A 17,254-nucleotide genomic window follows, 5' to 3' on the forward strand; every position below is an offset into this window, starting at 1 on the left:
ACTGATTTAGGGGGAAGATTATTAAACCATTTTTGTGCCACACCTTTCAAAGTAGCTGAGAAATTCTTACACCAGGTAGCATCATCTACTACCTGAACATACATTTGATGCTTGTATGTAGACGGGTGATAGTCTGCTGGATAAGTAGTTCCATCAAAGCGTTCTATCATAGGTAGCTTAACCTTTGGGAACGGGGGAGATCCCATGATTCTGGCTGAGAATGGAGTCGGCTAGTTAATCTTCAGAACCCCCCCCCCCGATGATCCTTCAATGGGTATGTGCTCCCGCCGATATTCGCTTAGTATAGGGTTAGAAGAGATGTTTGTAAGGCCTGGTTGTAGGGATGGACATGGGTCCAGGACCCTACCTGGACCCTGTTGGACCCGACCCTATTTTAAGGGTCTATGTCCAACTTTTTCAGACCCTAAGGGTCCGGGTCTGGGTCCAAGTAAATTTTTTAGGATCCGGGTCCGGGTCTTAAAATTTTGGACCCAGACCCTACCCAGACCCAACCCTTAGACCCTAAACTTATTTAATATATACATTTTAACTTCTTTTAAAAAAAAAACAAACTGATTTTCTAAAAGACTAAAATCTTACTATAAAACCAAAACATCCATTCTGAACTCTTATGTAAGTTGTGTTTGTTTCTTTTTTTCAATTTGTATGTTTGTGGTTTTGTTTCGTTTTTTTTCAATTTATATGTTTGTGGATTGTGTTTGTTTCGGTTTTTTTTCAGTTTATAAGTTTGTGTTTGTGTTTGTTTCGTTTTTTTGAATTTATATGTTTGTGTTTGTTTTCATGCGATTTTTGTGTTTGTTTCATGCGAATTTCAGATGATTATTGATATTAATAATGCTGAAAATTTGGCAAAATAAAGAATTTAGGACTGGACCCTCCAGACCCTCAAGACCCTCCAGACCCTAAGGGTCTGGGTCAGGGTCCAACTTTTTCAGACCCTTAGGGTCCGGGTCTAGGGTCCAGCTGGACCCGACCCAGACCCTACCCTTGCCCATTTCAGGCTGAATGTCTATACACCATAGGTTGCAATACAGTTTTTTCTTGCCTGGGCTGAATGACAGATGGTCCTAGACTTATTTCGCAGTTTTGGACGACAACCTCAATGGAGGATCTCTTATGTAGGGGTTGGACCCTGATGCTGAGTGCTGCAGAGATGCTGCTTTCTTTGCCTCTAGATACTCCCTAGCATCTATTTCCATTTTGTGACCGCTAGGAGGTAAGTTGTCCCCAGGTCGGACCACCAACTTCCAGTCCATTTTCCTCCGCTGCTCACTAGCCGCCAGCTCTTTTCTTTCGATATCCGTCTAGCCACTTCCTGACGATGAGGCCTACTTGTTCCTGGCTGACCCTCCTAGGAATGCCCTTTTGGTGGATTTGCAGCAGCTGGATTTAGATTTATCATAAAAAATAACATGTTATTCTTGATCTGCTCCTGAACAACAACAACCATCTTAGTCTAAAAATCATTCAAGACGCTTTCCAGATGGGCAGCTGTCACCAGTCGCTCAAGATATTCCTTGATGATAGGCTCGCTGCTTCGTCTAGAGAGATTGACAACAGCCGGGGGCCTATCTCTTCCTCTCGCTGGCCTTTCATCGCCCATCGTATCTTCCACTCGAATTTCAAAACTCCTATTTCTAGCAACGTTAGATGAGTGACAATCAGTCATTGTTGCGTCTCCCCACACACAGTGCCAAATGTTACGTAGTGCTGAACTCGTAAAATACTGTTATTTCCAACATGTTCTTCAATAGGATACTTGTGCAACAATACCCTGACTCAAAATAACCCAAACTTGAGCTCCGCTTCCGGACTTGCAAAAAGGGATCCACCCTGGAGGTTTGGGTGATATTTTCCCCTTCGAAGCTTAAGTCACGCATCAAGAGTAGAAAAGGAAACTTTTAGAGAGAGAAAGTAGAGAGAGAATTATGACACAGTAACAGCACACTGCTCTAAAAACGTACCTTTTTCTTGATTTCAAAGATTATTTATAATGTCTGAAATAATTGTTGTACCCTGAGGTCACCCTAATTTGGGAGCACTTGATTGGTTAAGCAATGAAATCATGACATGTGGCAAGCATTTATTGGAGAGTACACATCATCCTACTTTATGCAAATGCCCTTTTAGGATGCTGGGGTAGAGTACAAATTAGGCCAGAAAATGGGCTAGTACAATTCCCAAACTAGGAATTGTAGTTCAACCATCTGCATTTTGGACCTTGTACTTTCTGCGGCAGAGAAGGGACACACGTATGCTCCTGATGGATCCACATGTCCAGTTTTGAGTCGTCGATCTTTAGGCTACAACAATGGTCATCACAAATGTGTAATAATTGTAATTGAACAATAATTTTTGATTACTTATTTAATTAATATAAGAAAAACTTCTATATATTTCAAGGTTACTAGTTTGATAAATTTATTTTGATTAATAACGTCAATAAATTTTTGGGCAACTTTAATCTTTCTCTTGATCAAACCTTTTTTTGATTTTGGAGAAACTAAACGAAAGATATGATATGAGATATTGGTAGACTAAAAGATTAATTCACAAATACAAAAAATTTACTTATGAAATATAAGATTTTAAAAAAATCTTTTTAGTGAAACTGGAGATTATAAGTTTTGTTAAAAATAATTCACTAACATTAAGAATAAGATAATATATACCTTACAGTAGTAGTCAAACATGAGCAGCTACAATTAAAACTGACACGTGTGAGTTTGTGGCTCAAAATTTTACCATCAAAATTCTAACTCCTAAAACAAAATATAGATATTTAAGAAAATATTTAACTTAGGCAATTAATTATTACATAAGATCGGAGTATCTTAATATGTGGAAGTAATGAGAATAAGTGAAAACACATTGTTATCCTCCACTATATCTTATGATATAGATATCTTTGGCATAATTTTAAATATTTAGATTCTATATTTAATATATAAGTTCTTTGTAGAACGATACTTATAGATATTACTATATATAGAAATATATTTTAACATAAAACGGGAAATTTCGCTAATATCTTCTCATATAAAAGCAGTTTAGTACACTACTAATACATTATTACGATTTACGAATTAGAAATTATAGTTCTTGTACTATAGTTATTTTCGCAAATTTTCCTGGACACATAGATTGAAGTACAACAGGGAGTGTATACCCTGAATACTAAGTAGGTACTAACTATACCCACCTTTTAGGCAAGGTTCTGGCAAGCTAAGGGAATGTCTTGACATTTAAATTTCCCCTAAAGTTATTTATATTTTGTTCGGTTAATTGATGATATATAATTAATACTATAAGCAATTAATTACATGGTATCTGTATAGATTTGATCATTTGTTTTGTATGGAGGGTAAGTGATGTCTAAAACTTCGATTTTGCATTATGATGCTGAAATAATTTGACAAAGCAAATTCAATTCAAATAAATTAGTAATAAATTTAATTAAACATTTCGAATATAGTTAAGAGTGAAAATTGCCAATATTAAGGACAATATCCTTTTGGATTGTAATTATACTTCTTTTAATACATTTATGTATTTAAATGAAATTTTTTCCGATTATTATATGTTAAAATTTCGAAAACCCTTCCTCCGATCCATATTTTTTATACATGCTATATAGAGAAAGTGGTGGGTTTTAAAGAAAGGTAGAGAGAGGAAGTAGGGAACCACCACTTTTTGAATAAAAAAAAAATTATTAAGGAAAAAATATGGGTATTTTTAAGGAGAAGGTGGGGAGACCATCAACTTTGTATTGTATTTTTATACTTTATGGTGAAAAGGGATCCATTTATAATAAGTAGCATCTATTTTGACATTTTCATTTTAGGGAAATGTAGCATCTATAAAAAAAATGGATGAAGCATATATCAGCTCAAATTTTTTTGAGGGGATAAAATTTACGAAAATTAATAGATTGCATGATGCAAAAATTGCTATAAATAGAAGGATCGTTCCCACGATAAAAGTGTAAATAGAGAATTATCATGAGACAAAATAGAATAAAATAAAAAAATGCTAGGATTGTTGTAGAGCAAAAGATGTATTAGAATTTGATTTGCATAAATTTTCAACTTACAAGACTACAATACAAGTAAATGTAACAAAAATAATATGATGAGACATTTGTGATAGGTCATTGACTTCTCATTTTTGTGCAATCACTCTCTTAAATTGTACAGTCTACCAAAATTATATTATTGATAACGTCTGTTATAATTCATGATGCAAGTAGTGGTGGACTGGCGGGTGGTGGCCAATAGGTGGTCGGGTGCATAACAACGGTGGTGCAAGACAACAAGATATAGGGGTTGAGCGAGACTGTGGAAGTGGGAGTGAAAGTTGTTGCATGATTGAGCATTAGTAATATGCGAATTGTGATTTTATATAAGCTTATGAATGAAGCACGGGTAGAGGCCGTAGAGCGAAAGATTCTTTAGTTAATTTTTTTTTTTTTTAAAAAAAAAATGGTAACATGTTCTACCATGGCATTAGCTACATCAGTCACATAATGCACGGGTCATAAGCCGGTTTTAAAATATATTCTTAATAGATGATATGATTATAAAACTTGAAATGACGAGTAAATATTCAAAACATGATTTCCGAAGAAACATTCTAAAATATTTAATTATTGTTAAAAACAAAAAAATTACCGTGTATATATTTTGACTTGTTTTTTGTTTGATTTACGTATTTATAAATTAGAATTGAACGATTATAAGATTCTTTTAAACTTTAAAATGTTGTAACAAAAGATTTTAAATTTCACATTTTTATATTCTTTCAACTATAAATGTATGGATTCTAGTAATTATGGGTTCAACAAATAAAGACTAAAAAAGCTACTTAAAAAGAAAATAATTCCTGTATATTTTACACGGGTCTAAATTATGTCTACATAAACTTCGCATGTATTTTTGCACGGATTAAAAACCTAGTGTATTTATAAATTAATATACTCCATTGTCAAAAAAAAAAATCTTGAAACAGTTAAATGTGAATAGAAGAAGTTAGTGTGTCACTGAAGTTTAGTTAATCATTCAAGCTTAGTAAGCTAGTTTTTGCAATAAATTATGTTGTTTCCATATTTTATCTGAAGAGATTACCAACAGAAAAAATAACAGGACTAGACAACAAGGTCACTATAGTTACATCAAGAACGTAATTAATTATAATGTTCTTTTGAGGAGTTTGATATCTTCTATAGCTAACCCTAATCCCCAATACAAAGTCAAGTGACGTAATCTAAGTCAAGTAGTAATTTACTTAACCTTATAATATCTTTTGTATACATACGAGTGGAATACATTTTCACTTCTTTTGGTGTTATCATATTCCTTTTACATTTGAAAACTCTTTTTGTTTTGATTTTTATTCAACATGTAACTTTAAATATTAATATTTTTAATTATTTAATTAATTATTAAAGATACGAAAAAATATGTATTTTTCAAATATACATCAAAACAAAAACCAATAACTTTTACATATATTATTAGCATAGATGTTATTACCAAAACTATAATAAAAATGAGACCAATATATATATTTTTATCTAAATGCTGAGGGGGAAATTCACAACATAGCCAAAGACCAAAATAATTCCTGTAGAATCCTTATCTAAAATTAGTACTAATTAAATAATGAAGTACTATTCGAATATGAAGTTAATTTTCTTATGATACACATGAATCAGCATCTCCATCCACTCCGGACTGTCAATCATAGCACGGCAATAATTGAGATTTGAGAAGATAGCCTCATTTGCTTTGAACAGCTTGAGTCCGCAGATGCTAAGGCCATAGTAGAGCAGCTTAAAATATTGGAAGTATCGTATATTTTTATTATGTTTCATCCCTTAAAATATATATTCTCGTGCATCATGCACGGTACGTATACATGTGTTCATAAATAATGTCACAAAACCTTACTCGTTTCTGAATACCAGAGGTGTGCAATATCTGCTCGGTATCAAAGGTTTATAATACAGGCTGGAAACTATTAATGAAATACAGAAAGTAATTGCCTACGAAGCTACGATGTATATACTGCAATTCAGTATATCATCCATGCCATTAAAAAAGAGCTTAATATGGCTGTGGTCTTCCATGCCCTTAAAAAATGAAGTTGATTGTGGACTACACAGTCTACACTTAACCGTTCACGCGTTGATCAGTCGTTATTGCGATTTGTTTGTGTTTACTGAAGTCTTTTTCTTTTGACGGGCCAAGTTTTAATATTCCGATTTGATATCATCATCTGTTTTTCCTATTGCTAGTTCACATTAGCTTATCAGTTACTTTTTGTTTTCTAGCTAGTTAGCTAATTAGTTAGGATGGGTGTTATTAGTTTGCTTTCCTAGTATATACTTCATTTGTGATATGAGAATGCACATTTTTGAGGGGTTCATGTAATGATAGAGAGAGATAGAGAGAAATTGAAGAGTGATAAAAGAAGAAAGATTGGTACGCTGTATCGCTATATAGTTCTAAGGTGGAACCTAGTTTGTTTTGTTAAGTGCAACCTCTCTCCTTATAATGGGTGCGTCCTATGTCCATATTTAACACCATCCAACTGGTCATCTTTATGTTGTTACAGCTTTTTGTTTCAGCCTCACAAATAAACTACTTATAATTTCTATTTTTTGGTGTTCTATTGTTCGTTGTTGCTGGGTTTATATTGTTGCCCGTAATTTTATTAGGGAATCATACTTCTAGACATGTGGAGTGCGTGGATGTGTTCATGGACTTGCTACGTCTCACAACTTTTCCCCTTTACCTCCAAATCCAACCCATCTGTACAGTTTCATATGCCAATTAAAAGGTTCTCGAAGCCAGCATCTTTTCTAAAGCGAAGAGTTTATCATGGGTGCAACAAAAAAAAGATTTGGTTTCTTATTGTTTCGATTACTCATGTTTTAATGCACAACCCACTTTTTACCGGATACAATTCTTTTATCTCGCAAATGGTGTGCCATTTGTGCTGGTTGATAATAATAATAACAATAATAAATAATAATAATAAAAAAAAAATAACAATAATAACAACGTGTAAAAAAAGCATACTGAGACATAAGGAATTCATTTATCATACACTCACGTCAGGTGTACCATGTACATGATAGAAATAAGACTTATTTCTATTTATTTGGTAATTTGGATGATTTTAAATGACCAATGAGCATAAAAATAGCTTGAGTGGGCGATACTTAGAAGCCACAAATCACATATGAATATGATAATATTTGGACACATAAGTAAATATAAAATTTGTGGGACTGAAGATTTAGATTGTTTTTCACCCTTTAATTGATAGTCTCTAATTCTCAACTTAGCGAAGATTTCAGCCGAAGCGAGCTGCTTTGTTTGTTTTCTATTAGGACGGCAACACATGAAGATTTTTTTAAAGGGTGATGAAAGTTGACTTATGGAGCATAATTCGCGTCCTTCCAAAGATTTCTGAGTGTTTTGTAAAACCAAGTTTGCATTTCATTCGATTGTGCAAGCTAAAGATATTTCCTTAAGTTATTTTAGTTTTCAACTACACTTTAGTTTCAAAAAGACTTTTGTGTGACTCTACACAATATAAAGTTACTATTTTTGTAGATATAGTACTATTATATATATATATATATATATATATATATATATTATATATATATATATATATGAAAATGGGTTTGGCTAACCCAATAAGGGGAGGAGAGTTTAGCCCACTTACAAGCCTAAAGAGGTTCCATCCTAAAATCAATTGGTGATAGAAGTAATAACTCCTAATCTTATAAAGTGGTTTATTTTCTCCTCTTTCTCCAATATGGGACACTTATATGTGGGCTTTCAATGAATTTCAACATATGTCATCTAACTTACTTGTTGAAGTGTCTTGTAGACTTATTATACTGTGGCACGCACTGAAACCTGAATTTGTATACGTTTTAATCACACTATACTTTGTCCCACATACTTTTTTATCGTGCGTCACTCTTTTTTATTGATTGTTATTACCATTATCTATAACCACCTTTTAATCATCTAAAATCTGAACACATAATTGTAAATAAATAAGAACATGTGGCACGCACCTGGTACAGAATTATGAGGTGAAAGATGTGCACACAATCTGTTTGGTGACCTTGATATATTATAAATACCTTGCCCTAGTCACACCGTTTATTTTATCGAGCAAATAACACCACAAACAAACACACAAACCCTCCTCGAATAGCCAAAATGCTTTCCCTTGGCACAACCATTCTCCTACTTCTCCTTGGGTTATTGGCTTCATGGAGATCACTAAAGCAACTACTTACACTACAAATTTCATCCTCAAAATCATTGAATAAATTAGAAGCTCCAAAATTACCTCCTAGCCCACCAAAATTGCCCATCATAGGACATCTTCACTTAGTAGGGAGCCTCCCTCATCGTAGCTTCCAAGACTTAGCGAAGAAATATGGACCCATCATGCACTTAAACCTCGGCTCCATGCACGTCATTGTGGTCTCATCACCAGAAATGGCGGAGCGCCTTCTTAGGAACCATGACATTCTTTGTGCAAAAAGGCCTATGTCCCAGGTATCTCATGACCTTTCATATGGTTCTAAGGGAATTATTTTCACACCATATAGTCCTTATTGGCAAAATGCGAGGAAATTATGTGTTATGGAGCTTTTAAGTGCTTCGAAAATAAGGTCATTTGCATGGTTGAGGGAGGAGGAATTGGGAAACCTAATGAGTTCATTGAAGGATGCTTCGGCAGCTGATCAAAGCGTAGATATTGGCGCTTGCGTTGGTGGTGTCTTTGAGGAATTGATATATAGAATGTTGTATGGAGCTCCTAAGAACGACTTGGCTCTTAGAGCTGTTGTTCTTGAGGCTTTGAGACTATCAGGAACACTAAATATTGCTGACTACTTGCCTTTTCTTGCACCTTTTGATCCTCAGGTTTGTTCCATGCATCGTCTTTATTCAATATACCACTAGATGCTAAGATGCATGAGATGCTATACTGGTTAAAACTAGTATCATCTCTTAAATGAGATATTGAGGATTTGATTCTTGTCTGGGTCATATTATTCGTTTAGATATTAGACTAAATTCACGAAATCAAAGTCAAATGATACTAAAAATTCATATATATCTGGGAAATATCGTACTAAACTTTAATTCTGAACAAAAAAAAAAACAAAAGATGGAATAATTATAGGCTTATAGTATAATTTCTCTATATATTATTGTAATTCTACTAGTTTTGCTGTATATTCACATTTTAAATCTAGTTGTGAACTTGTGATCGGTACCATTTCAGCTTTAGTTGGATGGTAATTAGGTGATCATCATTTCCATCATCTGTAAATCTCACATGAATTCAGAGTCCATATTAGCTTACGTGTTATTTGCCATGTACTAACAAGCGTACCAGTTTCATCAGTATCACATGTGCTTTCGGGACAAAAAGACCAAAGAGAACGTTTTTAGTATAATCTGTTAAGGCTATTAAGGCAATCAACCGTATCCAGCAAACACGTTTCCACAAGTTTATTCTTTTCTAAATCATGCAAGGATCAATATATTGTTGTTCTAGAAAATCCTTATTAATTTCAATTGAATGTGCAGCCTGACCCCTTGGTGCGTGCATGGAATCATGATGTATGTTCAATGACACAGTATTAATATTTGACCTTTAAATCTTAATACAAAGTTTTAGAATGCATTTTTTTCTTAGAAAAAGTTGACAATAGGGTCTGACTTTAAGGTGATAATTTTTAAAACGACTGAACTATTGATTAATTATATAGGTCTCAACTTTAGGGGCCAGGGGGTCTCAACTTTTTGTGGGCCTTAGTGACTTGAAACTGGCTTAATAAGTCATACTCTCTCCATTCTTTATTAGTTTACCCGTATTCCTTTTTGGGATGTCCTTTATTAGCTTACTCCTTTCTTTTGTTTTTATTTTTGAAATGGAACCACTAATTTTTCATCGCACATGCATAGAAGGGTTACTTGAGGGAGCCACAAAATTATTTCTCCTAAAACTCTGTACAAAAGGAAGTGGTAAACTAATAAAGACCGGAGGGAGTAATTTGTAAAACGTGAGTCACAATAGAAGGGTTACTTGAGGGAGAGAAGTAGGAACTAGGTGAGATTTTATAAATAATTGTTACTTTCATTACTAAGATCCGCTAAAAGTTAAGACCCCAACAATAAGTACATATACAAGTTAATCAATAATTCAGACATTTAAAAATTTATCGTCCAAAGTCCAGACCCTTATGGTCAATTTTTCCTTTTTCTTGTATTACAATATTGATGCTTTTAAGGGTTTTTTCCCATATATAATTGTCCCTGAAAACACCTTAGTAAACGAAAAGTTTCAAGTTTCAAGGTGTCAAATTAATTTTTTAACATTTTTAGTAGTCTAATCATAAATCCATCATCTGGTTACAAATAGATAGTTTAAATCATTTTATCTCAATACCCAGCATGTAACAAAATTTCCTCAATTAACTACATGATTAAACATGTTACAAGATATTTGTTCCAACTTTTATGGGTATCATTGATATAATTATATATATTATATAATTATAGGGTCTCAAAAGGCGCATAAAAAAACTGATGAGGATTGTGGATGATGTATTGGAGAAAATTATCAATAGCCATGAAGATGAAGCACGAAAGGAGCACCGAACTCACCGAGATCTGGTTGATGTAATATTATCATTGATGAAGAACAATAATACATCATCATATGGCATTGAGAGGGATGGTATGAAAGCCATTTTAATAGATCTAGTAGTGCCAGCAATTGATAGTGCTACCAATATAGTAAAGTGGGCACTTGCATCTCTTCTAAAGCATCCAGAAAAAATGAGGAAATTGCAAGAGGAGATAGAAAATGTTGTAGGAAAAAACAGAATGGTGGAGGAGAAAGATTTGCCAAAGTTGAAATACATAGACTTAGTTATCAAAGAAATTTTTAGGCTCTACCCAATCATATTTGCTCCACATGAAGCAATGCAAGATATTACATTTGATGGGTATTATGTTCCAAAAGGCTCACAAATCTTCTTAAATTCATGGACAATTGGCAGAGATCCAAATATATGGTCAGATAATTGTGAAGAATTTCAACCAGAAAGATTTTTGGTTAATGATGTTGAAATAATTAGCGGACAAGATTTCCGCCTTGCCCCCTTTGGATTTGGTCGGAGGAGATGTCCTGGTACACAGCTTGGTCTACTAAATGTTAAGCTAATATTGTCTCAATTGGTGCATTCCTTTGATTGGAAAATGCCTCATAATATGTCTCCCAATGATTTAGTCATGCAAGAGAAGTTTGGCCTTGTCATGTCCATGGCCAATAACTTGGTACTTATTCCTAAATATCGCCTCACTAGTTGAGATCTTGTTTTCTTTTTAAAAAAAGTTTCTTGATACTTCTTATACAACTTTAAAATATGTGTAATATATTGTGAAAAATGTAATTAAAATCTAGCCCCCCCTTATGTTGATCAAGGCTGAACTACTTGACACTATTGCTAATGTAGTAAAAGTCAAAAGATTAAGTTAGTTTTGTGGATTTAAACTATATTTTATCGCTTTTCTAGGAACAACACGGTTTTACCATTACTCCTAAAGTGTGGGTTTTACGTGTTGAAATTTATATAGTTAATGTTGTTGTTAATGGTTATGGTTGTATAAATGTAGTATGATGTTTATAATTTGAGAACCTTGTGTTGATTTTTTGTGTTTAAAGACGTTTATGAAAGGAGACTTTTGTGTTGAGCTAGCTTTTGTACTTAAACCTTTGAAAGGAAAATTTAACGAATTTATAACCTTAGTTTTATATTCATAGGAAAAATTATGTGTTGCTTGTTGCAACTAGTAAAGAGAAGTAAGAAGTTAATACTAAACTGATGAACTAACTCTGGTAATTAATTAATTAAAGAACTATAACAACTTTGAACGTCTAAGGTTGATAACTAATAAAAAATCAACTAAACAAATAACAATTCGTAAAATTCACATTTTAAAAGTTATGGTAAAATTTTATATATGGTACCTCAAGCATTAGTATAACATTGTTTAAGTTCATGAAGCTGGTGAACTGAGTAAACCATTAGACCTAGATCCTACACATAATTAGCGGTCGTATTAAGCTTAGTAGGGATCCTTGACAATAATTCGAATGCATTAGCTCTGTCCAATAAAGCCTATTATAAATTTCGATCCTTGACTTTAATTCTTATGTATCAGCTTTAAGGTTATATACTTTATTATGGTCAATACACTTATTAGGAAAATATCATAACGAAAAACAACTTTTCTTAGCTCCAAGCTTTCTCTTGGCATGATACCCTATCATCTACCATCTCTTAGAAATTTAGTATGGATATATATAACGGTGAGTAATTGGATAAATGATCTTCCAAGCACATACTTATACAGTTTTATATAAGTTAGTTACCAACCCACTAAGAACAACGGAGTATCACGTCAATACTTGTGAGATACTAAGAAGAACCATTTAATCTTGGTTGTTAACAAAACACAATCCCAACAAGAGTTTGTAATTGATGTTGTTTAGAAAAAACACAAGAGAATCTCATTCTCTAAGCAAGTATATGGAATAATGATTGTTGTAACGGATGTGAGAAAATAATATTGAATGCAAAACAACGGCATGTAGATTTACGTGGTTCAACAACGATGTAGTGGCTACGTCCACGGGCATGAGTAAAGAGAGAAGTTTTATTGATTTTGAGGAATTTCGGATTACATATGTGTATATTACACTAATGACACTTTTAACGAATTTTTTTAGGTTAAAATATATTTTATAACACAACTCGAACTCACATCCACGCGTCAAAAACCCACCGCCCGATTGGGTGGTCACTTTCTTCACAATCCAAATTTGTCTCGGGCCCGACACTACTACAGAAAAGGCAATTTGCGTCGGATGTGAGGCGCCTATTTGCGTCGGACTATGGTGCGACGCCAAAGCCCTCGACGCAAATGACTCAGAAACGATCTGCGTCGTATACGGAAACGACGCAAATGGTTCAGCTATTTGCGTCGCACCTTTATACGGTACGACGTAAGTGGTTCTCCCTTGCCCAACATAGAGCTTCAGAGGGTAATGTGCGTCGCACATTACCTAGGGTGCGACGCAGATAAATTGATTTGCGTCGCACCTTGGGCTACGTGCGACGCAAATTACAATTTGTTTTAAAAATAAAATTGTTTTTTTTTTTTGGAAAAATAAATTTTTTTATGAAGAATGAGGCTCTGTGCAAACGCAATCTTGATGACAAATTTGATTAAGAATGAGGCACTTCGTTGTCATGAATGTTGATGGAACGAGATAATAAATTAGAGTCGATTAAGAAACGAAAAAAATCCTAACAAATAACAAAAATAAAAAATTCAGATCTAACATACAAAAAAAAAAACGAAATTAAAAAACTAAACATAAAAAAAACCAGATCTAACAAACAGAAATTTCACTAAATATATTTTAAAAAAATTACAAATCGCGAAATGGAACGAACAAATTCGCCAAAAACCAAATCTCGTTTTTTAATCTCGTTCTTCAAATCTCTTTCTTCAATCTCGTTCTTCAAATCTCTTTCTTCAAATCGCTAAAAACCAGATCTAGCAGAAAGATATCTCGTTCTTCAATTTAAAAAATAAACATAAATATGACAAAACAAAGAAATTCAGAATAAAATTTGAACTAAAAAATACCTGAGAACGTTAGATCTGAGAAAGGGTTGGTGGTTTTTCAATTTTTATCGCTGCTCTTCTTCGAATCTGATGTTGGTGTTTGCAGGCGGTGTTCGACGAAAATTCCTAAAAGACGATGAACCTAAAAGATGGAACAACAAAACGACGCACATAGGCGCGGTGTTCGACGCGGTTCGACGGAAATGAGCGTGTTCGACGCGGTTTTTCTACAAAACGACTGCTACAACGAAGAGAGAGAGAGGGAGGAGGTGTTCGACGAAACAACGAAGAGAGAGAGGGAGGCGCTGAGAATTCCTAAAAGACGTTGAGAATTGAGGGGCGTTTGAAGAGAGAGAGATAGAGGGGCGTTTGAAGAGAGAGAGAGAGGGGCGCTGAGCATTGAGGGGAGGGAGAGGCGTGTGAGCTAGGGTTTTTGAAGTAGTGGGCCTCCTGAAATAAAATGGTAGTCTTAATATGCGTCGCACATTAGAGAGGTGCGTTGCAAATTGGGTATTTTGCAACGCACCTAAAAGACGTGCGACGCACATAGTTTGATTTTTTTTTTTTTAATATAGAGACAATTTGCGTCGCATAAGTCAGGGTATCCGACGCATATTTGGCTTTTGCAACGCATGTAAAGCAGGTGCGACGCAAATGGGTCACGTTGTGCGTCGCACTCCTCCCACATGCGACGCAAATCCCAGCTGTGCGTCGTTTCCGTGTCTGTGAGACGCAAATCAGGGGACGCAAATTAACCTTTTCTACTAGTGCGACCGAGCGCTGGTTGCCTGGTCATAATTCGGTAAGCTTACCTGATCGGTCGCCCTGCTTTTAAAACTTTATTGAGACAAGCGACCCCATCTGGTCGGGCGAGCATACGTAAACCATTCTTTAAGATATACAAGGCATATATTCCTACAAGTCTCCACCTTGACTTGAATCCTCTCACAACGAACTAGATGCATTTATCACAATGGCCAAATCCTCCCTCCAACATTGCCTCGAAAGGCAATCAAACTAGATTTGTCCCGTAAGGATACCAGATTATCCCCGAAGGACCCCAAAATTCCCCCCAAAGGACAAGTTACAAACTTGAACATTGTGCAAGTCCAAACAATGTTGGAACTTACTCTGCGAAACCAGCTTAATGAACATATCAGCAGGATTATCAGCTGTACCTATCTTCACCTTAATTCTTGTCTCACTTCTTAGAAAATGATACCTCAAATCAATATGTGTCAAAGTTTGCCTACGTAAACTATTTTTGAAGATATACACGGCATATATTCCTACAAGTCTCCACCTTGACTTGAATCCTCTCACAACGAACTAGATGCATTTATCACAATGGCCAAATCCTCCCTCCAACATTGCCTTGAAAGGCAATCAAACTAGATTTGTCCCGTAAGGATACCAGATTATCCCCGAAGGACCCTAAAATACCCCCCAAAGGACAAGTTACAAACTTGAACATTGTGCAAGTCCAAACAATGTTGGAACTTACTCTGCGGAACCAGCTTAATGAACATATCAGTAGGATTATCAGCTGTACCTACCTTCTTCACCTTAATTCTTGTCTCACTTCTTAGAAAATGATACCTCAAATCAATATGTGTTAAAGTTTGCCTACGTAAACCATTTTTGAAGATATACAAGGCATATATTCCTACAAGTCTCCACCTTGACTTGAATCCTCTCACAACGAACTAGATGCATTTATCACAATGGCCAAATCCTCCCTCCAACATTGCCTCGAAAGGCAATCAAACTAGATTTGTCCCGTAAGGATACCAGATTATCCCCGAAGGATCCCAAAATTCCCCCCAAAGGACAAGTTACAAACTTGAACATTGTGCAAGTCCAGACAATGTTGGAACTTACTACGCGGAACCAGCTTAATGAACATATCAGCAGGATTATCAGCTGTACCTACCTTCTTCACCTTAATTCTTGTCTCACTTCTTAGAAAATGATACCTTAAATCAATATGTGTTAGTCCTTTCATGATGAACTTAATCCTCGGCCAAGCATATCGCACTCAAGCTATCACAATAAATTATCGCTTGATGATGATGTAGACCCAAATCACTGACTAGCCCTTTTAACCAGATTCCCTCCTTAGCTACTTCTGTCAAGGCCATATACTCCACTTCACTAGTAGACAAAGTCAATGTGCAAAGTAGCTTTCCAACTCATAGTAGAACCACCAAGAGCGAACACATAACCAGTCATAGATCTCCTACCGTCCACATCCCCAACATAATCATAATCAGAGAAACGAACCTATAACTAAACATGTCACATCCTCCATAAACAACACTAATATCTAACATACCTCTAAGATACCAAAATTTTATGTTGACTGCCTGCCAATGCTCCTTATGAGGATCACCCATGAACCTACTAATAACACTGACCCCATGTGCAAGATCCGGCCTAGTGCAAACCATGGCATACATCAAGCTCTATAGTGCACTAGCATAAGGAACCCGAGTCATGTACTCCTTCTCCTCAGCAGACTTAGGTGCGAAAGGAACCGACAAATTATTATTGGTTGCACTTGGAGTATCTATAGATTTTGCAGTAGACATGCCAAACCTCGTAGTATCTTCTCAATGTAGCCTTTAAGTGACAAGAAAAACTTCTTTTGAGCCATCCCTCTATAAATTTTCGTACCTAAAATTTTTCGAGCCCCACCCAAATCCTTCATCTCAAACTCATCACTGAGAAGCTCCTTCAACTTATGAACATCCAACTTGTTCCTTGCTGCTATAAACATACCATCTACATACAGAACTAAGTGAATAAAAGGTCCATCTGTCAGCTTGTTGTGATACACACAACAATCATATGAACTCCTGTTGTAGTCTAGCTCCATCATGTAGCTATCAAACCTCTTGTAACATTGCCTCGGAGATTGCTTTAGCCCGTATAAATACTTCTTCAACTAGCATACAAAAGTATTTTGCCCCGGAACCTAGAAGCCATCTAGCTGAGCCATGTATATCTCCTCTTCCAACTCTCCACGTAGAAAAGTTATTTTAACATCTGGCTGCTCGAGCTCGAAATCCTGATGTGCAACTATTGCTAGTAGCACTCTATAGAAGTGTCTTACTACAAGTGAGAAAATCTCATTGTAGTTTACTCTCTCTCATTCTGTGAACCCTCTTGCAACTAGTCGAGCCTTATACTTGACCCCCTCTAAAGATGTCATCCCCTCCTTTTTCTTGAAAACCCATTTACAAGTAACAATTTTCCTCCTTGGAGGCTTAGGCACAAGTTTCCAAGTCTCATTCTTATAAAGTGACTCCATCTCGTCTCTCTTTGTAGCCTGCCAAAGGTTAGATTGTACATGTAACTACCTCCCTGCAGGTAGATGGTTCATAGACATCCACCTCCTCAACAACTTGTAGTGCATACGCAACCATATTTTCAAAACCATACGTGTTTGGGGGTTTCCCAATATTCGTCCTCATAGGACGCTC

General features: G+C 35.3%; 1 protein-coding gene and 1 long non-coding RNA gene across 2 annotated transcripts; one reads left to right on the forward strand and one right to left on the reverse strand.

Annotated features, from left to right (window-relative positions):
* The first annotated feature begins 8,552 nt into the window (after positions 1-8,552).
* LOC104903304 (cytochrome P450 CYP736A12) lies at positions 8,553-11,441 on the forward strand. Its single transcript, XM_010691320.2, has 2 exons — positions 8,553-8,981; positions 10,629-11,441. Exons 1-2 carry the CDS (start codon positions 8,553-8,555, stop codon positions 11,439-11,441), a joined length of 1,242 nt encoding a protein of 413 aa, XP_010689622.2.
* Positions 11,442-13,444: 2,003 nt separating this feature from the next.
* Positions 13,445-14,271, reverse strand: LOC130590057 (uncharacterized). The gene is made up of 2 exons (XR_008967648.1): positions 13,791-14,271; positions 13,445-13,697 (listed from the first exon to the last, which is right to left on the reverse strand). It is a non-coding gene; the product is annotated as an uncharacterized LOC130590057 (long non-coding RNA).
* Between the last annotated feature and the right edge of the window lie 2,983 nt (positions 14,272-17,254).

This window comes from Beta vulgaris, chromosome 9 (assembly GCF_026745355.1).
Source record: "Beta vulgaris subsp. vulgaris cultivar EL10 chromosome 9, EL10.2, whole genome shotgun sequence".
In the NCBI taxonomy this organism is placed as follows: domain Eukaryota; kingdom Viridiplantae; phylum Streptophyta; class Magnoliopsida; order Caryophyllales; family Amaranthaceae; genus Beta; species Beta vulgaris.